A 24,689-nucleotide genomic window follows, 5' to 3' on the forward strand; every position below is an offset into this window, starting at 1 on the left:
ACAATTCCATCTACAACTCCTTTCATAATGTGATTTTTGTTTTAGTGAAGGCAATGTATTTTTTTTTGAAGTATAGCCACTGATGTCATGAAAGAAACACAACTAAGTTGCATATATCAAGGTCCCAAAAACAGCAATGTGATATTGACCATCTCATCACTATCTTATTGCCCATAAATGCCTGCCTTGCCAGTAATGAACATGTTTTTCGTCTTTCCCCCAGATTTCTTCCTATCTAAATTCCCTAAACAGCTTTTTGAGACCTCCAGACTTGACTATTGCTGCATTCTCTTAGCTGGCTCGTGTTCCACCCTCTGTAAATCTGAAAGCATCCAAAACTCCGTTGGCCATATCCTAGCCCATACATCCCATTCACCTGTTACACCTGTACCTGCTGAACTATATTTACCTCAGGACCAATGATTCTTTCATTTTAAAATTCTTACCCAATTGCATTGGGCTTACCATCTTATAATTTCTCCTTCAGTCTTGTGACCCACCGAGGTACCTTGGCTCTTCTAATAGTTATCTCCTAAGCATCTCCCGCAATAGCCATGCCTCAAACTTAGACAACTTGCAAGCTTTGAGGGGAATTCCCTCTCCAATTAACTCCACCTTTTCTTCCTTGAGACACACTGTGTAATTTTTATCTGCCATAAAATCACCTAGGGTAATTCAGTCAAATTTTCTTTGATAATTCTCCTGTGAAATAAAGTAACATTTCACTACAATAAGCTTGCTATATACATACTAGTTGTTATAGAAATGCCATTGGGAAACTTACCCACATGCAGGCCTCCAGCCTGACTTTGGAGATAATGGCCCATAGGGAGATGGTCTCTTTCAATTTCTCATCAGGACAGACAATTTTATCTGGATAGGGAGGTTCCGGGAAATTCACAGAGTTACATTCATATGCAGCCAAAGTCACTGAAGCAATGTGTGGTCCCTGCAGGCAATGCACAAGTAATAAAATTTTGTGAATTAGTAACCGAGACTAAATTTCTATGAACTGCAAACCTCAACTAATTTTCTTTAAGTGAATAATTAGATGCTTAATCTTGGACTGCTCAGGCAAATTTCAGATCAACATCGGTCATTATGCCCAACACCCATCGCAGAAGATTGGTGAGGGAGAGAAGTGGAAATGGGGTTAGAAGCAAAACAGAACATTCTCATCCAACTCAAACAGAACAATGAGAATGCAAGTGCACTCACATGATAACATTATAGAAAGCCTAGATAGAAGCATATAATGAAGCTAAATTATAAACATATAAAAAACTCAAATTAGACTATATTCATTACCAAATTTCCTTCAAAAGCTGTATATTTAAAATAATCATGTAAAACAATACTTGGTTAATTCTTTTCTGCTCAGTGAGATGCACTCTATGTTTATAGACAAGCTGCAATACATGGGATTCCTTCTACCCTGCTTTGCCAACTAGTTACACCTCAAAGAATTTAAACTGTATTGTTTAAAAAAAACACCAAAGAGACTTCTTTTTGGGAGTGGAGAAGAAATACACGTCACTCAACACCTCAAAATGTCAAACATAAAATGTCCACATTTTAATGTCCCAGATCAATGGAAACTTTATGTTCACACGTTGCAGGCAATTTGCACACTTGATCTGCTACAGCAAATAAATGAATAACTCTATAATATGCTTTGGCTGTATTAGCTAAAAGGAAAATAGAGGCCAGTACTTTGGACAGGTTCACTCCTATTCAAACAGCACCGTGGATTTTACATTTCCCCATGTGAGCAGGCATGAACTTAGCTGAAATGTGGCATCCTTGCCAATGCAGCATTCCCAGCATCGTACCCCAGGTCAGCAACAGAATTGCTCATATCTGGGAATAAGGCTTAGAAGGTTTTATTTTCCTCAGGACAGGATTGATACCAATTTAGCAAATCAGATACAATGGACACATGAGGGAACTGAATTTTCAAATGCATTCATTTGGACATTAACAGGCAAGGTGCAAGACCTGGCATTTATCAAGTACTTAAATTTAAGCTAAAAAGTGCTGACCTGCAAGGGATTTCTCGGTGCTTGAATTTTGTAATGAAAGTAACGCGAGTGATTACAATTGCTAAGAATGAGTGGTTTATAGCAGGAAAGATTTTAAATGTGTGAATGCACCAACTTCTAATCCACGAGATTTATGCAACCGGTGCCACCAAATGTATAGCTACCCAGTTTCTCCAAAGCTGTCAGCAACAAAGATTCGGCCCTCACCATTCTATACAGCTCTGTTCCATATACTCAATCTTATTCAGATTGGCCCAGGGAGTCCCTGTGACCATCAGACAGCCATTTATACTAGTCTCATTTATTCTTCCCATATTCCCACCACTTTCCCCAGTTTCTACCACTTGCCTTTACATCAGGGGCAATTTACAGTGGCAAGTTACCCACCAACCCAACACATCTTTGGAATCGGGAGGAAACAAGAGCACCCAGAAGAAACTTGCGCTGTCACGAGAAGGACATGCAAACTCCACAAAGAACACACCGGAGATCAAGATTGAACCCAGGTCACTTGAGTCATGAGGCAACTGCTCTATTAGATGTGCCACTGCATCGTTTCAAAAACAATGTCAGAATTTCTAGGCAAGTGGCTCTCTGGTGCACTGAATAGATGCTGACTGTGTCGGCGCTTCTATGCAATTGTAACTAAACCTGGTTATAAATGTGATAATCCTAATCTATAGATTTTGGCTCTCTTCTTCGTGCAGGCCAGCACTCTCCCTTGCCTCAAAGATTACAGAGATGGGTTGCCAAAATAAAGTGACATCTTGCCAGCAACCCCAGAAAAATACACTTGCTGGCATATTCAATTGGACCCAGGGCACAAAGGCCAAAGCAGTCTCTCATTTTATATGCAACACACAAAGGAGCCGGAGGAACTCAGCAGGTCAGGAAGCATCTATGGACGGAAATGAACAGTCAACGTTTCGGGTTGAGGCCCTTCATCAGGACTGGAAAGAGTGGAGATAGCTAGTATAAGATGATTGGGGGGGGGGTATGGGGGGCAGAGAGGAGGGGTGAAACAAGAGCTCACAGGTGACAGATGGATCCAAGTGAGGGGGGGGTGATAGGCAGGTGAGGGAGGGAGGGAGGGAATGTGGGAACAATGCAAGAAGCTGGGAGGTGATAGGTGGAAGTGACAAAGGGCTAAAAGAAGATGGAATCTGATAGGAAAGGACAGTGGACCACGGAATAAAAATGGAAGGATTTGGGGAGGGGAACTGGTGTGAATGTGGGTGATGGGCAGATGGAGAGGGTGGGGAAGGGGAAAGTGATGGGTGACGGGGCCAGTGGGATCAGGAAAAAAAAGGGACAAATATTTCAGATATTGAACTTTTTCTCCCCCCCCAAAAGGTTCTACTCTGACCCATGAAGTGCAAGGCAGCTTAATTCAAAGAATCTCTCTTCTACGAGATGTGCCATTTAATTTTAGTTGCAAGGTTTGAGGTTAACTTGTTTCCAAGACACTTGAAATATTTTGGTACTTGTGCATTCCTTTAACTGTTCATCAAAATTGTCTACCAGGGAGAGCATTCAACACATGGAACAAGATCAGTGGTCAACCACTTCGACTCCCTGCTTAGAATTTTCCTCTGGTTAGCTCAGCACTCCCAGTGCCATAAGCCCAACTTTTTTTTCCCACCTTTCCGGGGGGGGGGGGGGGGGGGCGGGTAAAACTAACCAATATTTACATTTTAAATTTGTTAGATCATTTATTGGCAATTTTTAAACAGAAATATTTTTCTTCAAATGCAGCCCCAAAGCCTCAAGCATTCATAGCTCTTATAGTTCTGTCTGGACGAGTCTGGAGATTATACATGACAAGTTGATTCCGTGGAAATGTAATTAAACTGTTGAATTGCAGCTTAGTGGAATGATCGATTAGTTAAAGAAGCAGTACCTGTAAAAGCGAATCGCAAGGTCTTTACTCTACCTCTCTCATTTCTACAATCTCAAAAGCTACCAACAAGAGTTGAATGATGGTCTTCCGTCTTTACTTTCCCCAAAAGCCAAAACAGTAGTTTCCATTCAAAGAAAAATATGCCATATTTCTACATTTCAGAATATTTTGGTCAGTATGTGCCTCCCTGTCTGTGGTTTCAAGCCCTACTTCAACTCAAGTCTTAATACTGGGTGAACACTCATTTGAGCACTGGGAACATGTTGGATATTTAGACGTCCACCCTTAAACTTTAAACCAAAGGCCTGATTGTTTGTTCTGCGGTTTCTTATGTAAAATGATCTCACAGCACTTTCTGAAGAGAAAGCAAAATCCTGACATTTGTGACACCAGTCTAGCTTCCTTGTTTACAAAATCTTTCCTTGATGAGTTCATTAGAAAAGAAACTTGCAGACACAGACCATCCGGCACAATTGGCTACAATTTGCAAGAGCTTCCTCCTATTGTTCTTTATCTACCTTTATCAGCATGATGTATTTAAGGGGAAGCTAGATGTGCTCTATGTGTCTCAACTATCTCTTGTATTAGTGTGTCCTATATTATAATAATTCTCTGGATAAACAACATTTTCCCGCAAAATACTGGAGGAACTCAGCAGGTCAGGCAGCATCTACGGAGGGAAATAAACAGTCGACATTTCAGGTCAAGACCCTTCATCAGGACTGGAAAGGAAGAGGGCAGAAGCCAACTTGTGCTCCTCCCTCCTTTCTATTCTGGCTTCTGCCTTCTTCCTTACAAAAATAAATAAATAGTGCAAAAGAGGAATAGAGGTAATGTTCATGGACTGTTCAGAAATGGTATATCGGTGGTTACTCTTAAAAGACTCAGTGCTAAATCAATCACGAGTCCAAAGCCAGAATTGTCATATCAGCACCTTAATCTCTTGATCATTTCTTCAGGGAATCAAAGTGAAAAAATCCAGAATACCACATTCAGTTGTTGCAACACAAGCCAAACCCACTATTCCCTAGGTATAAATGAAGAACACGCAATAGGGAACCAAACCTAATATATAACAGATGGATAATCATACTTCTAAATTTGCTCTGGAAACTGTTAGATCAACCAAAAAACAGACATTATAAACAAAATAAGCCACATGTTTTGAGGTTTAACATCAAATCATTGGCAGGAGCTTAACTCCTTTCACAACATACTCAAGGTTTAACTACCAGCTGTTTTTCAGTTTGACAGAAATTATATTACTAGATTTTTCATTCCTTTGAGAAATCAAAAGTGTTTTGAAATCAATTATTATTTTTTAAGTAAGTCATGGTGTGTGTGTGTGTGAGAGAGAGAGAGAGAGAGAGAGAGAGAGAGAGAGAGAGAGAGAGAGAGAGAGAGAGAGAGAGAGAGAGAGAGAGAGAGTGTGTGAGTGTGAGTGAGTGAAGTGTAAGGAGGCAAGGATACACAAACAAAATATACTCAAGGTTAACTTTAAAAAGGATGATGTATATGTGAAGCTGCCACATAATCCAATGACTTAGTCCATTGTTTATGAACTTTAGTGATTAAGCAATTCAAATCCAAGTTCATTGGTTAGAAAGAGAAGCACCAAAATAAACAGAAAATGTTGGAAATGCTCAGCAGGTTAGATGGCATCTGCGGAGAGAAAAAACAGTCAACATTTCAAGTTGCTGACCTTTGACTTTTTAAGCCACATCTCCTATTGCTGACACTTCTGCTTTCATTCCCTTTCCTCCCAGCCAGAGTTGCTCTCATCCTAACTTTTCACCCCGTCACTTTCAATAGATCATCCTTCATGATTTCCACCATCTCTAATGGAATTGGAACACCAGTTACATCTTCCCTTCCCCTTTCAATTTTCTGAAGTGACTGTTTCCCCACAACTTCCTAGTCTACTCTTCCATCACTAACCTTTCTTCTCACCATGAACGAACCCATCCTTTCATCTCTTCCCACCATCCAGGGACCCTTACAAACCACCTCGCCAGGTGAAGTCATAATTCACTTGCGCTTCTTCCAATTTAGTGTACTGTATTCAGTGCTCACAATGTTGTTTTTTTTTAAAAACATAAAAAAAACAGAATGCACGACCGCTTTGCAATAAATCTGCAAGGGTGGTCCTGATCTTCCAGTCACCTGCCACTTTAAATCTCCATCCCACTCCCTCTGTGACCCCCATCTTTGGCTTCCTATGTTTTAACGTCTTTGGAACAGTCCAATGAGGGGCACAGATATGGTGAATGCACTCAGTTTTTTTTCCCCCAGGGTTGGGGAATCAAAAACTAGAGGGCCTAGGTTTAAGGTGAAAGGGGAAAGGTTTAATGGGAACTTGAGGGGCAGCTTTTCTTTCCCCCCTACACAAAGGGTGGTATCCAGGTGGAATGAGCTTCCAGAGGTGGTTAAGGCAGGTACAATAACAACTTTAAAAAGGACAGTTGGACAGGTACATGGATTGGAAAGGTTTGGAAGGTTATGGGCCAAACGCCAACAGATGAGACTAGCTTGGATGGGCATCTTGGTCGACATGGACCAGTTGAGTTGAAAAGCCCCTTTCCATGCTGTATAACTCTATGACTAAGTGAAAGGAACAACACCTCATCTTCTATCTGGGCACATTAAAACCCACAAGACTCAATGCTGAATTCAACAACTTCAGATAATCTTTCTCCCCTTTCTTCACAGATATTACAGGTATCAATTTATTCCTTGGTTTGTTTTCTTTCCCGTATCTAGCTGCCAGTATTTAAAATAATGATTACATTGAAAATTTTGCACCCTATCACAAATGTTCCTATTTCCCTCCACCCTTCCCCTTTCTTCAAATTAAAACATTTTTTTCTCATTTTTCCAGTTCTGGTGAAGGATCATTGACCTAAAATGATGACTTGTTTCTCTCTCCATAAATGTTGCCTGACCTGCTGAGTATTTCCAGCGATTTTGCCAGAATGAGGTTTTACATTCTATTTTTCTTCAGTCCCATTGCCTGGTGTTACAATAGTTCTTTCTTTTCCCCACACACCCCGTCCTCTACCTTTGGGGTGGAAATAATGCCGAGATTATTACTGTCTCCAATTTCCCTACAAAACTACAGATGGCCTTTTTCCTCCTCATTGCCCAAGGATTGATCAGACTTCACTTGGGGTTTGGATAAGTTTTTAAATGAAAATTTTATGCAAACTTGCAAGTTTTAGCATCTGTAAAAGTCCATCTTCAATGGGAAGGCAGAAGAAAAGGCTTAAGTTTCCACCTTCATTGCCTCAGCCACATCTTCGGCACCAGATGAGACAAAGACACCAGAGTAGCTGGAGTTTGACAATTTCTGTCAACATACATTCACTTAGCCAGGGAGATGCAAGAGACTGAAGATGCTGGACTCTAGAGAAAAAAAACTGGAGGAACTCAGCAGGACAAACAGCATCTGTGGGAAGGGGAGGGGGAGGGGGGGAAGGAATTGTCAATGTTTCAGTTCAAGATCCTGCATCAGTGGAGAGAAAAGATAGCCAGTATAAAGAGAAGCGGTTAAGGGGTTAGACAGGGGCTGGAAGGTGATAGGTGGATCGAGGGATGATGGGCAGATAGGGGAGGTCAAGGGGAGGGGTGGAGTTGGGAGACTGGGGCATAGGTCATAGGTGGGAGCAGAGAAGGGGGAGAAAAGGGCATATGGAACCAGGTGGGGTGGGAATCCGATGGGTGAAGTGACTGGACAGTCCAGATGAAAGGTCCTGACCCAAAACATGTACTGTCCATTTCCCTCCATTGTGAGGTGCTGTTCTTCTAGTTTGTGTTGGGCCTCACCCTGGCAGTGGACAAGGCCAAGGGCAGACTGGTGACTGTGGGAACGGGAAGGAGAATTGAATGGCATGCAACCGGGAGCTCGGGATGGCCATTGCGGACAGATCACAGGTGCTCTGCAAACCTGTCGCCTAGTCTGTTTGTGGTCTCGCTGGAGAGGAGGCCACATCAGGGGCGCTGAATTCAGGAGATGAGGTGGGCAGAGGTGCACATGAATATTTGCCTCACCTGGAAGGGTTGTTTAGCTCCCTGGATGGTGGTGAGGGAAGAGGTGTAGGAACAAGTGTTGGACCTCCTGCGGTAGTAGGGAAAAGTGCCAGGAGTTAGAGAGGGGTGGGTGCAGAGTGACGAGCAGAACAGGGAGTAAGGAGAGTGTGGTCTCTGCAGAAGGCATAAAAAGGGTGGGAATGGGAAGATGCAGCGAGTGATTAGTTTAGCCAATGTTTATGGTGACATTCGGCGATTGATAATGGCTGTATTCCCAAACACATTCTGCCCAGTGCACTGGTCACTGGGTTCCTAACTGCTAAGCATTCATGCCTCAACTACCAGAACAACTGATGGCAAAGAAGGGAGATGGCAAACATCACAGAGTCAACTGGGAAATAGCTTCCAATGGTCAGAACCTCTGGAAACTGACTCTCTTCAAGGGAGGTGTAGTATTGGAAGAGGCAAGAAGGATCAGCTTCTCAGCAGCTCAGACAAAACAAAAGTTGGCAAGCAGGACAGAGTCTGCCAGGCCTGAGCAGACCTTCCAAGCTACATCAATGTTCAACATGGGGTTGACAAGCTACAGACCATCATTATGTAGAGCAGAGAGCTGTGAGAGGGGTGTGATTTAGTATATCAAAACCAATCTAATATTAATGAACACATTAAAGATGCTGCAGATTCCAAGTATCTTGGAAAAGCATTTAAAAGTTAACATACTAAGGATAAAGGTATTTTGATCAAGGGAGTCCAGCACAAGTTTACTGTATTGATTCCCAAAATTGTAGGTGTGTTGCAAGAGGTGCAGTTAAGTGCACCAGACCTGTAACTCTCAAGTTTAGAAGAAAGAGAGGTGACACCATTGAAACAAACAAAATTCTTAAAGAAATTGGCAGGGAAGATATGGAATTGGTTCCTCCTGGCTGAGGTCACTAGAACCAGAAAGAACTCAAAATACGTAATCAATCATTTAGTTTAGAGATGACAAGAAATTTCTTCACTCTGTAGGTAGTCTTTGGACATTTCTAGGCAAGAGAGATGTGGAGGCCCAATTGTAAGACAGACACTAATAGGTTTTGAAATATAAAGAGTAATGGATGTTAGTGCAGGGAAGTGTGATGAAGTTCAAGATCAAACAATATCTGATTGAGTTGTGGAGAAGGCACAAGGGGCCAAATGGCCTATTACTGCTTCTATTTTTTATTTTCTATCTTTGGTCAGGGAAACAATAGTACCTACGAAAGACAGACATCAGTAATTCTGCAACTCTTCCAGAATAGATCCTCAAAACTCATTTCAAACAAAAACTGATCTTTTTCACTCAAAAACACAGTCACTCCCCTGGAAGCAGAAAATTGGTCCTTATCTGAAAAGCTCACATTCCTTATCAAATGCATCAATTATTTTTTAAACAACGTGCTGGGAATGTGTTTGGATTGGTAGCTCTCACAGTGGTGCATGTGACAATGTGGTTCTCAAAAAAGATTAAGAAATATTTCAGCTGCTATCTCAATTTACAAATTTTATAAAACAAGGGCCATAACTTGTTCTTCTGCATTGTATGGAAGGCTTCTGTGCCTACATACTATGATTCATTCTGTACTTATTCCTGTGGTCAACAAACCCCCACAGCTGCAGACAGCAGTACCCACCCCACTTACTGAAAACAGGAAGATTAAGCTGACTAGAGAGCAACAGATAAAGTGCTGTGACCACAAGTACAGACAAAATCTCAACAGAGCTTCTTGATCATGGGTCAAGTCTTTGTACATCATAGTAGTGAACAGGAGACAAGTGTTTTTTTTATATAAAGAAACAATGCACCTGGTGAAATGTTTAAATATAAATCGAGACGAACTAGGTGTACATCTGGGTTTCACAATATAGGCAAGTCATAATTAGCTGTTAAACGTTAAAGTTAAATTTTCATTCCATTCAGAGTCTTGTAGGAGCAAGTACATATTAGGGTGGTTGAATTCAAATGTCACATCATGTTCTGAAAGATGGAGGGAAAGAAAAAATGGATTGGGAGCAAGAGAGAAAGACAAAAGGAAAAGTATAAAACCCTTATTTTTTTAAATGACAATTCAAAATCCAAATGAGGTGGCAGACTTGCAATGGACAAGTGTCAGCACCAGACTGGTTGGCTGACAGTAACCACCACCTCAAAATACATCACCAGTCAGTAGGACAACAGTAAATGGAATGGGAGGGTTCAATAGGCTGAAAGTGTAACTGACTGGACACAAATTTCCAGGAATAAAATTTTACAGGAGTACTTGCAGTGTTGTTGAGGAAAGCTTAAAAGGAACAGAGAAGCAGATGGTTGCTTCAGGAGTACTGAGAAAGCATTTTTTTTAAACTGTAGGAGGGGGAGGAAAACAGCAAATAGAGCACCCAAGCATGTTTACAGAGTAGAAAGGAAATGAAGCTAAACTTGTATAAATCATTAGTTAAGGACTCCGCAATCTAGTAGTAAAGATTCAGGAGAAGATGATGCTAGAGATGTAGCTTTGAATTCAGGAATTTAGATTCATTGAAAGATTAATAGGGGCCTGACTCAGGTATTCAAAACAAAGCTTTTAATAAATGGAGAACAGTTTCCACAGGTCTTTGAATCAGTAAACATATCTTACAAATTTAAGAACACAGAGCAGAATCTAAAATAATCTTCAAAAGGAAAGCAGTTAAGTACTTAAAAGAACATTACTAAATAATAAAAGCAAGGAAACGACAAAGTAATTGTTACTTTATTCATGTTTTTGGGGACTTGGGTGTCATTGGTGAGGCCAGTATTTATTACTCATCCTAAATTACTCCAACAATGTTGTAGGATTGGGAAATTCCAGGTTTTGGACTCAGCAATGAAGGAAAGGCCATATCTATTTCCAAACGTGGCAAAGACCTGCACATCGTGGTGTTTCCATGTGCTGTGTGCAGACATGAACAGCTCAGTTTTGAGTTGCCAATGGAATCGAATGTTTCGTAATTAGCAAATATCTCCACCATTTATCTTATGATAGGTCTGTGGTAAACCCATGCAGCTGAATACATTTGGGCTAAGGACAACACCAAGAAACTCCTGCAGCAGTGCTCTGCTGCAGGGATGATTGCTCTCCAACAACCATAACCATCTTGCTTTATGCAGGGTAGAACTACAATCACTAAAGCATTGACTCCAAAGATGCCCATGGACTTCAGTTTTACAGGCCTCTTTGATGCCATGCTGTGACATTATCTTGATGCAATGGAAAGTCAAATTCATTTCACCTCAGGAATTCATTTCTTTGATCTATGTTTGGACCAAGGTCTGAAGCCAAGTCCTGATCAAACTGGATATCAGTTAGGTGGTTATAGGTGCTCCCCAGTAAATTTGATTGCTCTAAATCCAATAAAGTTCAAACCGACGAATAGAGGACAAAAGAGCAAGCCACTTGGGTTTTCTGTGCTTCAAGGACCACCATATTGTCCTCTATGGGAGGATACAGGTTTTTAACAACTCTTTTCTTGATGTGCCTGGGTAAGTTCAACTCTCATACTTGTGGACATAATTCAACAGAACAAAAACTGTATCAATTTTGTTTTTAATTCAAATTTATGAATAATTACAACTGTACCAAAAGCCTTGCCCAATTTCTACTAATTGCTCTACTATGAGAAAAATAGGTGCAAAAATAACCAAATGAATAGAAGCAGACAGTAGCCGAAGCCCACAGGATGGCTGGCACAAGACAGTGACAGACATTGAACTGTTGCATTAACAGGACTAATAATTCTTGGAAATAGCAGAACCCTGCACTTATCTTTTCTATCTTTGGGGACTCGTGTTGAAGCAGGTTCCACTAGGTTCAATGCTTGGACCTATTATTAGTCTAATAATATGGAGGCTTTGATTAATGATCCGGAGAAAAGAATTCAACTCCTCCAAAGCCATAATAAAAGGTCTACAACTAAGAAGGCAGTCTCAGTAATGGAGACCACAAAACTATTTAATTGTGGTAAAGACCCATTTTATTTTTGTTCTTCAGAGAAGGAAATCGATCATCCTCCAACAGACTGCCCTCTACGCGTTTGACTTCTAACAACGCCTTAAACAGGCTAGTAAACTTCTTCATGGCATCAAAACCACTGCACATCTTGGCAGTAAGTTTGACCACATGGACCTCAGATTGAGACTAGCTGCTCATCATCTTTGGAGGCAATTGTGATGGACAATAAATACTGGTCTTGCAGTGACCCACATCCAGTGAATTAATAGAACTGCCAAAACATTACGTGGTAAAAGTAAATTATAGGAGCACCTCCTAATTATTTGGATTAATTTGGCACTGGTCAAACAGAACCACCTGCAAATTTAATACCCAAAGCTGGTTAGAAAATTAAGATAAAATGAATCAAATCGAGTTGACAGAGAAAGATTTAAAACACAGTGGACTGGAGAAGTTTGTGTTAAAGGCACAAATAATGTAATTGAATAAGCTTTTCTGCCACCTATTAAACACAAATGAAGAGCAAGAGAAAATATGGAGGAATTTCAGAAGGGTTTATTTTTCTTTCAGGTATGGCAAATAAGGTAGGGAGAAACAAAAAAAAACAAAATTCCAAAATATTGACAGGTTCTTTGCTGACAAAGGAGATACAAACTGTGATGAAAAACACCAAAAGAACATGTGACTCGGTAGACCAAATGAATCAAAAGTTTCCTCAAACAGCCTTTTCTCCTCGATTTTTGTTGCCAACGGTGGTTGCCCAGTACGAAAAGGTCTTATCTGGTATTGACAGCATTCACCTTGAGCAGTAAAAACCTACTAAAAATATTTTTTCAACTCTAATCTGGTTCTGTTTCATGTGTCTCATTTTAAACTAAAACATTCTCAAAACGAATGAGTGATTCTTCATTCCGGAGAAAAGGAACTTTAGAATTATGGCAATTTACATTGAAATTCAAGTGACATAAAGCAAAATACCTGCAGGATATGGATTTGAAATGCACCCATATTGGTAAAATGATAGCGGTCTTTTCAAATGGAAGCACTTAAAGTTAAAACAGACTGTGATTGACTAAAGACTAATGGATATGATATCAATGTACAGAAGGTTCCAGTATTTGTCAACAATGGAGGAATGGGAGAGGAGGGAGGAGGGAATATCTTGGAAGGGAGGGGCAGGGAATGGAGGCAGCTTATTGTGTCATGTATTTAGTGAATGTACAGGAAACCAGTGTCAGGCAGAGTTCAGACAGGATTCTGGCATTAGATTAAAATAGATTAAGAGGGATGAAGCCATGGAGGGAATGAAACACATGAGTAAGAACGACTTTTCTATCATTGGAAGCTGAGAGTCAAATATAGACCAGTGAGCACAGGGCAGTAGTGAGCTAGGGCTTCTATTTTGTCATATTTTCAGCTTTTCCAGAGACCATGCAGCCCATTGAGTCTCTGCAGCTTCTTAGAACTATTCCTTTCTCCCACTTACTTTACTGTAACCCAATGACTCTCACAACCTCATCAACTCCACCTGCACTCACAAATGCCAGTGATAATTCGCAATAGCCAATTAACTTCCAAACAGCACCCTTTCAGGATGTGGAGTGCCCGGGGAAACCAGCCCAGTCACATCCAAACTCCACACAGACAGCAACAGAAAGCAGGATTGAACCAAGGCTGCTGGCGCTGTGAAGCCATGGCTATTCAATCCAGGGATCAAGTTCTTGGTATTCTGTTCCTAATAACCAGTGATGAAACAAAAAACTAAACTAGTTTCCTAATCCAAAGAGGAAATAATTAAATTAAAAATAGCAACTGAGAGAAACACTGGGATAAGGGACAGCACTGTTGAATTTACATCCACAGCAAAACTATCCAAACAAGGAAAATAATTATCACACAATACTTGTAAATTCAGTGGGGGTGGGGAAGAAGAAAAAAACCAAAATGATGCATATTCCCTCTTTCTACTTTCCCATGCACTCAATTAAGTATTGTTAAAGTAAGGTGATCCAGCAAACCAGAAGAGCTAACAAGACTAGACATTTGGCAGATTAGTGCACAGTTGATTCTGGTAGGAAGAAGTTACAATCCACACTCATGAGCTTTTCCAAAACAAAAAGCCTCATGCTGTAGATGAACTGTTTCATCAAGTGCACTGTAGGCAAGTGCACATGGCACACTTTCATTCAAACTTCAGGGATGCACCTTCCCTCCCCTCTCCCCCTCCAATTTTTCCCCTGTAAGTGCAACACTATTGGATAGGGGGAGGTATGGACTAAATCTAATTCTCATGTGTATTTGCTTCCAAATTTCACGTACAAGAAAAGTGGCTAAGTCCTCAATCATGTGATCTCTGCAGCTGAACACAAGGTTTATGATTTCTACACAGCAGTAACTGCTTGACACTTAAACAGCAATGCTTATAACTTCTATGCTCCACACTCCACCTGAAACAAAACTTACCGGATGCCAACGTGACAGGCAGCCAATACACACCGCCTTGATGCAAATCAGTACCAAGACACTGAATGAAGTTCAGTGGTCCATTTGTACTTTGCATGCATATTGAATGAAAAATACAACAAATGCCACAATGTTGTAACAAAAGCATAACTGCACTAAAAATAACTTAAGATACTGGAAATGAATATGCAAGAGAAAAACATCAAGACGCTCTTGGATGAGTGAATCCTGGGTGTTATTTCCTGGCGCTGGTTATTAACATGTCATTAAAATACTTAGGGAGATATCACTCAACCATCCAGATCAACAGAAATGCATGAAAGTGCTTCAAGATGATGCAGATAGATGAGAGATGCTAGGGGTTATTTGCAGGGAAGGAAGGGAATAAAATAGGAGTGCAAGGACAAAACAAGATGACATTCAGATAGAGTTAAATCACATTATGCTCTCTCAAAGGAAATTTCCAGGCACGTCAACTACAATAATTTGAATTTTACCAGAAAGAATGATTTTAAAAAATACTTACTTTAGTTTTAAACTTTAAGTATGCATTTAAAATCACTGGTAAAACTAGCCAGTCTCCACTGAGTAAAACTTTCCACAAACTCACCAGGAAAATAATTTCAGTATTTATCAGTCTGAACCCAGAGTGGCAAATTTTGGAAATTCTCCAAGAGGGCTGTGGAGATGCAGTTGCTGAGTGCATTACAGCAAGATCAATAGATTTTTGGATGTTAAGGGAATCAAATGATTTGGGGGTTAGTGCAGAAAGAGGCTCCAATGTAAAAGATCAGCCATCCTATTGAAGGGTTGAGTAGTCAAGGGGACAAATACAAACTCCTGTTTCTATCACTTATGTTCTGAGGTTTCAATTTCATACAAGAGTGTACAAGAAACCGTAAGCAAGAGTGAGGGAATATAGTTAATGCAATTACCCTGAACTAGTTTTTAAAGCCATTTTACCATATTACCTTGGAACCCAAAAAACCCGACTGGAACAAGTCATCCTAGACCCCGAAACAACACAAGAAGAAATGTCAGCAATAGGTATATTCTCAAGTATCCTCCATTAAGCAAAACAAAGCAAGAAACAATTCATTTTCAAGGCAGTTCTCCTGTATTATTGTTATTTTGAACAGTAAATTTGTCAACTGTTTCAGTTTGTAATTTTATACACATTATGTTGTAGTCTTGCAAAAAACTGTAAATTCCCATCCTTCTAACTTGTGTAAACCACTGGCAGAAGGCCAGTCCCCAGTCACGAAATACCATGTGACATTTAATGATGAAACAATACACAAGTGTCACTGAGAACTACTCTGCCAGCATTTTTCAGTTCCATCTGTAAAATTAACCCTCATTGCTCAGTTCCCAGCAAACCTGTGCAGCGCAACTTGCTGTAAACAGCTCTCATCTTCTGTCAAGGTCCTACAGGTTTTTCCAGTGTCCATTTCCTGTTCCAGGTTTATTGTTTGTAGATTTACAAAGGACAGCTTCAGCCTTCATACTGGTTGTGGTGTGGGGGCTTGAACACTTATCAACATCTTTGCAAAATCACAGCTTGAACAACAAACAGTGCGTGGACAGTCACAGGAGTGAAACTGCACCCCACTTCCCCACAGGATAAGGAACTAGAGTTTTATATCAGGACCTAACTTTTCCAAAGAAATGGAGTAGCTAATTCTGAGTACTTACGACTAAATTGAAGTTTTGACATGGATAACTCTAATTATGTTAAACAAATTGGGGGAAAATTAGATATTATTGATGGGATGTAATCCTAATATCTCTGTGCACTTGTTGATAAAATTTGAATAGTAGAGCATGCAAATGTTATGTTCAGAGCGAAATTTTATTTCCTTGGTTACTGAATGGTGATAAATGTTTGTTAAACAAATAAACCAGGAAGCATCTTCACCTGTGTTGGAGTGTACTTTGGGTGTTTCTACTAAGATTACAACATGAGACCAAATCAGTATTACCATACTCACACCACAGGTTCATTAGCAACGTCTGTGTCAGCACTGGTTGGCTAACACATTTAATTGATATATTTTGCTCAAGTGTATTTAATTATCAGAAAAAATGTTCCATTACAATTTTGGCCAAACATTAAATATTCAACAGAAATTAGAGAACCTCCTGGTTCCTTGTTTGATGAAAGAAAGGTCAACAGGTTTCATTACACGATCAACTATTAGCAGCAACACCGCAAGGTCTACTATTTTGGGTAGAGTTCTTTCATCAGAATTGCTGCGAAAAAGATCCAACCATGAATTAACTTAAAGTTCAAGTTGTCAGTGAACTTGATCTGCTTTTCCAGCATTTCATCTACTTTTTCATATTTCTGCAAGTCCCTCAACGCAGCAACTTCTGAAGGGATGGGAGAAAAGGCAGCAAAGTCAGAAGAAAAAGGACAACTTATATCACCCGTTTGCACCAGGATGCAAAGCAATACTTAGAGCCAAGATCAAACAGTGATAAATGAAAAATAACAAGAACTGCAGATGCTGGAAATCTGCAATAAAAACTAACTGCTGGCAACACTCAGGTCAGACAGCATCTGTAGAAAAGAAACAGTTCAACATTTCAGGTCAGAGACCCTTCATCAGTGCTGCTGTAGCTCAAAGACTGAAACAAGTATTGAACAAGTACATTAAATTGAGAGCCTCTCTCTTTTGCAAGTAGGCAAAACATTGCCTATTTAGGTCTCAGTCACAAGTCTACTGCCTAGTTAGAGACTAAATTGTCATTTAAGTACAGCATTGGGACTGAAGCTTTCAGAGAATTGGGCCTTTTTCAGTCAGTCTAGGCACCCATTATTTATCTTACCTTATTTTTGTTCAATAAATAAATTTCATCTTAGGTGGTAGCTTCAAGAGGGTCTTAAGCCTTCTACGTTTTTCAAAATAATTTTCCTATTCACAAGAGGAACAAGGACTTAGATTAAATAATTATGGGACGAGATAAGTCTAAAATAGATTGTGCTCCAAGTGGCTGAATGGGCATGTCTCAGTATTATAACATAACCAGGTGGAGATGACAGTAACAATTTTTTTTGTTCTAAGAAAGGTTTCCCTCATGGAGCGAGTTAATTAAATGGAGTTAAGCATATACTGATGTAATTAGATCACTGTGTGACCTGAATCCTTCCTTCATATGCCATTGAAATGAGTCATCAGCTCCATCTGCTGGTGTGTCCTGGAGCTGCATGGTTGGAATATGGCAGGAAATCTCATGCTAGCTGAACATTTTCAAATTCAAGCACTGAGTGAACTGAAGCCTAGAGGGTTAATGTGCAGAGAGGGGGTTAGTGAGGGCAGCAGTACCCATAGGCACCTATGGCTGAATGTGTCCATCTACAAGAATATCAACCTTTTTGCGAACGTCAGTATCCATCAGCAGATCCTGGTCTTCACTCACCTCAGCCACCCCTCATCACTGAATCCAAGCCTCAGTCTGTCAAGACTGTGCTAATTGTACAACAGCTACCTCAAGTTAACAGAAATCATGCACAGACACCTTCCACTCAATATGATATCAAAGCTTGTGAACTTGGATGCTTTAATAGCAAGATTAACAGTCTGAGAATGATGGGCAGGAGAAAGGCAGTTCTAAAGAACAGTGGTGGGTACACCTTCCTTTGGATGGGCAAACCAGAAGAGGAATGATATTTTCACAGGTGGGATTTGCTCCTGGGAATGAGCAAGACTCAACACCTCCCCATGGGCTAACTCTATGCCCCAACCCTTGAAGCCACAGATAAAGCCCAAAAGGACTTCTACTCTGACCTTGGGAGCGGTGGGTGGGTATAGGGGTAAAGACGTGGGTATATATCTGTGTGAGGCAACCTGATCCTCTTCAGTGAAATCAATGCCAGGATTCGGGAAGATGCAACCCCAAGAAAAGAGAAACAGGAAAAACTAATTCCAATAGGAAAATGCTCCTGACAAAATGCTTGGAGCACTGACTTGTCACAATCAACAACCTGCCTCACCACAAAAACAAGCCCAAGATCTCACAATAACACTTCCAATCCACAAACTGACAACTGTTAGATTTTAAATCATCTCAGTGAGACACCATTAGGATGCAATCAGGACTGGTTTGATGTGAATGATCATGAAACCACTGTAAATGCAAGATATGCCTGGATTGGAAACTCCACCATACACCCTCAAGAGTAAATCAGAGGTCAACTAGCAAGGTCCTCATGTAGCAGTTGGAAGGAACACTTCAAAAGACCTTAACCAGGACTCCATTCTTAACAAAAAAGCAGCCTTAACTTCACTTCAGAGCAAACAATCCTCTTCAGGTTGAGTGAGCTAGGGCTTTTCTCTTTGGAGAGGAGGATGATGAGAGGTGACTTGATAGAGGTGTACAACATGATAAGAGGCATAGATCGAGAAGACAGTCAGAGACTTTTTCCCAGGACGACAATGGCTAACACGAGGGGGCATAAATTTAAGGTGATTGGAGGAAGATATGAGGGGGATGTCAGAGGTAAGTTCTTTACACAGAGAGTTGTTGGTGCATGGAATGCACCGCCAGCAAAGGTTGTGGGGGCAGATACATTAGGGATATTTAAGAGACTCTTAGATAGGCACATGAATGATAGAAAAATAGGGGGCTATGTGGGAGGGAAGGGTTAGATAGATCTTAGAGCAGGATAAAAAGTCGGCACAACATTGTGGGCCAAAGGGCCTGTACTGTGCTGTAGTGTTCTATGTTCTATGTTCAGCCTCACCACTACCAAAGCAGTTGAAATGTTACAAGTCAACTAAAAAGCAACAAGGTCTTGCGAGAAGACAGCATCCCTGCTGAAATTCTAAAACTTGGTTATGAGGAACTTCTGTCACAAACTTAGAAGCTCATCTTGCATGTCTAGGAAGAACAAAACATGACAGGGGACTTCAGACACTTATCCTGATCATCTTTGAGCTGTCTACCACAGGAAAAGTCATCACCAGGGTCCTCCTTGACCACCAGATCCATGCAGCTTGTATATGTGCTTGCTTGGAGGTTGAGCTCCAAGTCAACTCATTCATTAAAGCAAACACGACGATGGGCTTTGCATTCAACATAATGAGAAAACAAACAACGTGCCCCTGCTGTACAGCACCACTAACAACAATGGAAGTCCATGACTAGACCCTAGAAAATGTGGAGCATTTCTCTTCTCAGGGGCCACCTCTCAGTGAAGACAGACTTCAATGATGAAATTCACCAGCACTTTTGGTTCATCAACACAGCCTTTATTAAACCTTCCAAGGAAAAAGTTTCAAGAACAAAATCTCAACACCATATCTCCTCCGCCCCCGCTCCCTCCCCACCCGAAGTTCATAGTGCACTAGGTGGCAGGGAGTCCTGCTCTCCTGTTAGCTTTGGAGACTTGGATCATAGCAGGCACCCGAAAGCACTGGAGAGATACCACTAATGTAAAATCCATTGGCAGGATAAGTAAATCAATGTCAACATCCTCTCCCAGGTCTGATCCCCAGCATTAAGGCCCCAAGTACATTGCTTTATTGAGCAGGCCACATCACTGGCATTCCCAACACCAGACTCAAGAAATTGCATGAGGGATTATCAGATAGGTAGAGGGAAAGATTCAAAGGGGATTCTCGAACTGCTATATCCCCACTGACTTTTGGGAATCTCTGGGCCTTGAATGATCACTCTAGGTGGAAGGCATTGAGAGCAAAGCATGCAAAAGCGACAGAGCGCACTACCTCCCAAACCACCTACTCAACCCACCGAGCAACTCCTACCCCACCTGTGGCTGAATCTGCAGGTTCCACAGTGACCTCCTCAGAACCAAAGTAGACACCCAAGGGATTTTCCAGGTTATTCAATTTAAGAGCGGGAAGGCAATAATTTAAACTTCTCTTATGTAACGTTTAAGTGTACACTTTTACCATTGATCCAAAAATTTTCAAAATATCACTTCCCCAACTCCTTCATGGCTCCCCATATAATACATATTTCATCACACAGATCAAACAAGTAACCCACTACTCTGAGATATCTTTTTTGATATAGTAACTGTAAGGTGTCATGTGACAGGGTGAAGTTGCAGGATTTTAATACCACCTTTACGTGGCTTCCCTCTCTCCATATCCCCATCACCAACACCCCTTCTCCACTTCTCTACAGCCCCTTGAAATTCTCTTCCACCATTATATAATCAGTGGAATTGCAGCTGGAATATGACAACCTGCTGCAGCTTCAATGTACTTTGCTACAGCAAACTAGTGGTTCTCCACTCTCCAGACATCTCTTCCCTATAAAGATAGAGTTATAAGAGTTTTGCTAGAGTCCTGCAGCTGGTTCAGTGGCATGAAAACAGAGATCTTAATTCTAATCACTCGCTAGTCATCTTTCCAGAAAAATGCATATACTCATGCAAAGAGGAAAAAAACTCTGCGAGAATGTGCTGCATCGTTGCATTATTTCACTGTCAAGGTTCACACAAGAAAGCAACCACCTTGCACTGGGTATCAGTACAGGCAGTATCCAACTACCTGCTGTTGGCAAGAGTCAGCTTCAGTAAGAGGTGAGAGAGAATGAGTACTTTAACCATGGGAAAGTGTGGGTGGCACAGCTAATAGAGCTGCTGCTGCTGCCTCACAGCTTCGGTGACCTAGGTTCAAAATCCTGACCTCCAGTGCTGTGTGTGGAGTTTGCACGTTCTCCCTGTGACCTCGTGGATTTTCTCCTACGTCCCAAAGATGTGCGGACTGGTAGATTAAATGACCGCTGTAAGTTGCTCTTGGTGTAGGCAAGCAGTGAAATCTGGGGAAGTTGATGGGAGGGCCAGGGCAGGATAGAATTAGTGTAAAACTGGGTGCTTGATGGTCTACGTGGGCTCGGTAGGCCAAAGAGCCTGTTTCATGTTGTATTGTTCTATGACTATTAACCTACGTAGACAAATTTACCTACACGGAAATGCTTCATCCAAAATAACTAACATTTTTTTTTTAAAAACATGCAAGTTGGGGGGTTGCACATAGACCTTATTGCCTCTTTACTTTTAAAGGTTCAATAATTCTGTGGAATTAAGGCACATAAACTGGAGAGTTCTACCACTTGTTCTAATGCAAGAGACAACTTTTAGTGTGAAACCAAAGCATAGGATAGAAGGTGCCACTCTTCTGTCTGCTCCAGTAATATGATAGCATCTTAGCAGAAGGACTTCTTGCATTTGGTTTATTTTTAGTGATTGGGGAGACATTTGTTCTCCAAATACATCGATGGGCATCAGAAATCACTCAGCACTGAAGTGATAATATAACATTGCAGGAGGGACCACAAAGGCTTCCCAGGGAAAAGAAAATATTTCCATAAATAAAGTATACTTTAATTCATATTATGTTGATACAGTCATCCGAATGTCATTTTTAATCCACACTTAGAACATAGTGCATCCTCGTGCTACATGGTACGATACAATCTCACTGAAGCACCACCATACAGAAGGGCAAGCTGAAACAGTAGAACCTTGTCCTTTTATCAGCCAGACTGAACCAAAATGCAGATAGCCCACAACCTACAAAAAAGGTCAAAACTTTAATTTTCCTTTTTCCTCACGACTAAATGCTGCTTAAAGAACTCTATGCAACCTGTTACACAGCAAAAAATATCTCTGAATGGGTGGGGCATCTGATAAGACAAAAATAAATGGAACCAAGAGTTTCTATTAGAAGTGAGTAAATACTATGTCAAAAAGAGGGAAATGAAAAAAGTGAAGTAATTATTAAAGGAAACTTCAGACTGCAAAATAATAAGTAATGAGTACCCAGCACAATTTAATAATCTTGCAATGGATCATTTGCAGTATGCATACAGTAATAAAATTAGAAAAATGAGAATCACACACAAACCAAGGTTTTAAACTTGGGTAATGCTGCCAAGTAATAAAAAAAACAATGGAAATAATACAAGCTACAGAAAGAACAAAGGAACAACTTACAACCCATATGAAGGCAAACAAACTTTTTGGCATAAAGAGCAAGAAAGCATTGAAGGAGTTGAGTACCCATTTAAAGAGAGATGCAGTGATAATACTGTAATTGTGGATAAAACAAACATTCCTGTACGAGACAAATTATAATGTGCTATTTTGAAAAACAGAAGCTAGCCTAAAGAGTTAATTAACCATTAAGCAAATGGTAACTGCAGAGCAAGATACAAAGTTTTCTCAACACAAAACAAAATTCATTCGCTGCATTTCATAGCTTAGGATGATACTTTGCACCTTGGCATTGGAAAACGTTTTTGACTGAGGCTGCAAAGGGAGCAAACAGTTGACCTGGAAATTGACCACAAAGTGATTGTTTTCCAGGAAAGTTAAATGATCCACTTAGGCAGCTGAACACGTTAATTTAAGTTTTATACTTGTATATGAACAGAATTTTAATTATGCAAAATATTTCTGGTAATGACATGCACTGTATGGAATAAATCAGTAAACATAAAGAGATGAACAATATACTTATTGTTGACTTAGTCTGCCTTGAGAGAATGAAGGAAGACAATAAAGGCAAACTAACATTTATGTAATTTCTTTCACTTCCCTTTCAAGATGCCCCAAAGAATTCTGTCCATGAAGAACTGTTCATCCAGTCCAGAAGGGAGTTTCAAATGAACTGGTAGATGTAAACAGTGGGATTTGGCTTTTCAAAACAGACAAATAATGAAGCTAAATGAGCTACAGTAGATCCCTCAAACTTATCCTCCAATTTCCCTTGTTACCCAATGCATGACAATTTTGATTTCCCCATTTGAATAGTGGAACTGACAATTCTTTATGAGCCCCATGTATTAAGGACAATTTACAGGTCTTACAATTGAACAGAACTGAAACACAAGTGCACCTAATAAACAATATTACATAAATACTTATGGCCCTGAGCTCACACAATTAAGTCAAAACAGTGGTTATGTTCAATGCTGATAAGACAACAACTGCCCGTTAGCCTTGTCAAAGCCCAGAAGATATGTCCTGATGTTTCAATTCCACCCCCTCCCTTTGTCTCACTGCTTTTTTCTTTTCAGTTCCTATTTCTACCATGGTCAATAATTAAGGTAAGATATCTTTATTAGTCACATGTACATCAAAACACAGAGTAAAATGCATCTTTTGCATAGTGTTCTGGGGCAGCCCGCAAGTGTTGACACGCTTCCAGCGCCAACATAGAATGCCCACAACTTCCTAACCTGTACGTCTTTTGGAATGTGGGAGGAAACCCATGCAGATACGGGGAGAACGGACAAACTCCTTACAGAAAGTGGCCAGAATTGAACCTGGCTCGCTGGCACTGTAATAGTGTTACGCTAACCGCTATACTACCATGCCTGCCCTCTTCAAATTCTCAGCAGCCCCCAGTGCAAGGCTTATAGATTCCCCAGGTAAAGAGCAATGAAATATAAACAATGCAATAACTTGGCCAATGTATTCTAGTATCAATCTAAACATCCTGGATTTCATCTATGGAGAGAATGTGAAACGTTTTGTGAAACTTGTCACCTCTAACTGATGTAACTCTCTTCAGGCCTCAGTATTCAAATTTTTTTTCGTCTTTTGGGGAGAAAAGAAAAGTGCTTGCTTGGGATAGAGTTGGATGTGAAAGAGTTTTAGTCAGTTACTTAATTTCATAATTACTACCTAATCTTCTGGGAATTGCACAAGGCAAATCAGAAGTGTAGTTTCAGGTGAAGCTGGAAAATTGGAGGCCAAGGAAATTCCACAAGATAACTGAACCCAATGTTATTCAGTCTATATTTTTAAATACCAACTTACTAGCCTGGATTTTACACTTGTAATGAATGCTTCTACTGTCCATATACAGTGAAACTGACAGTAACTTAGAATTACCCTGACTTCAAGCTTGGATTTCTGCAAAGTCAAAGTTGAGTTGTCTTGTGCACAAGTACATGGATGCACAGGTGCAATGAAAAACTTGCTTGCAGCAGCATCACAGTTTTTCATTATACCTGTGCATACACGTACTTGTGCATGTGACAATAAACTCGACTTTGGCTTTGACTTTGCAGAAATCTAAGCTTGAACTTAGTAATTCTGCTGCCCTCTACAGGTTTCACTCTTTCACCGCCTTCTTCGTCATAAGGGAAATCAGTAGCACTGACTAAAATTATAGCCATTTATGAACAAGGCCCACTGAAAAAAAGCCTGGAAGTATTGTTTTGTTGCACAACACCCGAGATTTTAAAATGGCATGCTAAATAACCATGCATTTTAGGAAG

General features: G+C 40.5%; 1 protein-coding gene across 7 annotated transcripts in view; it reads right to left on the reverse strand.

Moving 5' to 3' along the window:
* vmp1 (vacuole membrane protein 1) overlaps positions 1-24,689 on the reverse strand; it is a 150,108-nt gene that overhangs the window by 83,995 nt on the left and 41,424 nt on the right. For all 7 annotated transcript variants that reach the window (XM_052035388.1, XM_052035396.1, XM_052035395.1 and 4 more), the window contains exon 6: positions 785-949. In XM_052035388.1, coding sequence (XP_051891348.1) covers positions 785-949 — 165 coding nt within the window. The remainder of the gene's footprint in view (positions 1-784; positions 950-24,689) is intronic.

Source organism: Pristis pectinata, chromosome 21 (assembly GCF_009764475.1).
Source record: "Pristis pectinata isolate sPriPec2 chromosome 21, sPriPec2.1.pri, whole genome shotgun sequence".
Lineage (NCBI taxonomy): Eukaryota > Metazoa > Chordata > Chondrichthyes > Rhinopristiformes > Pristidae > Pristis > Pristis pectinata.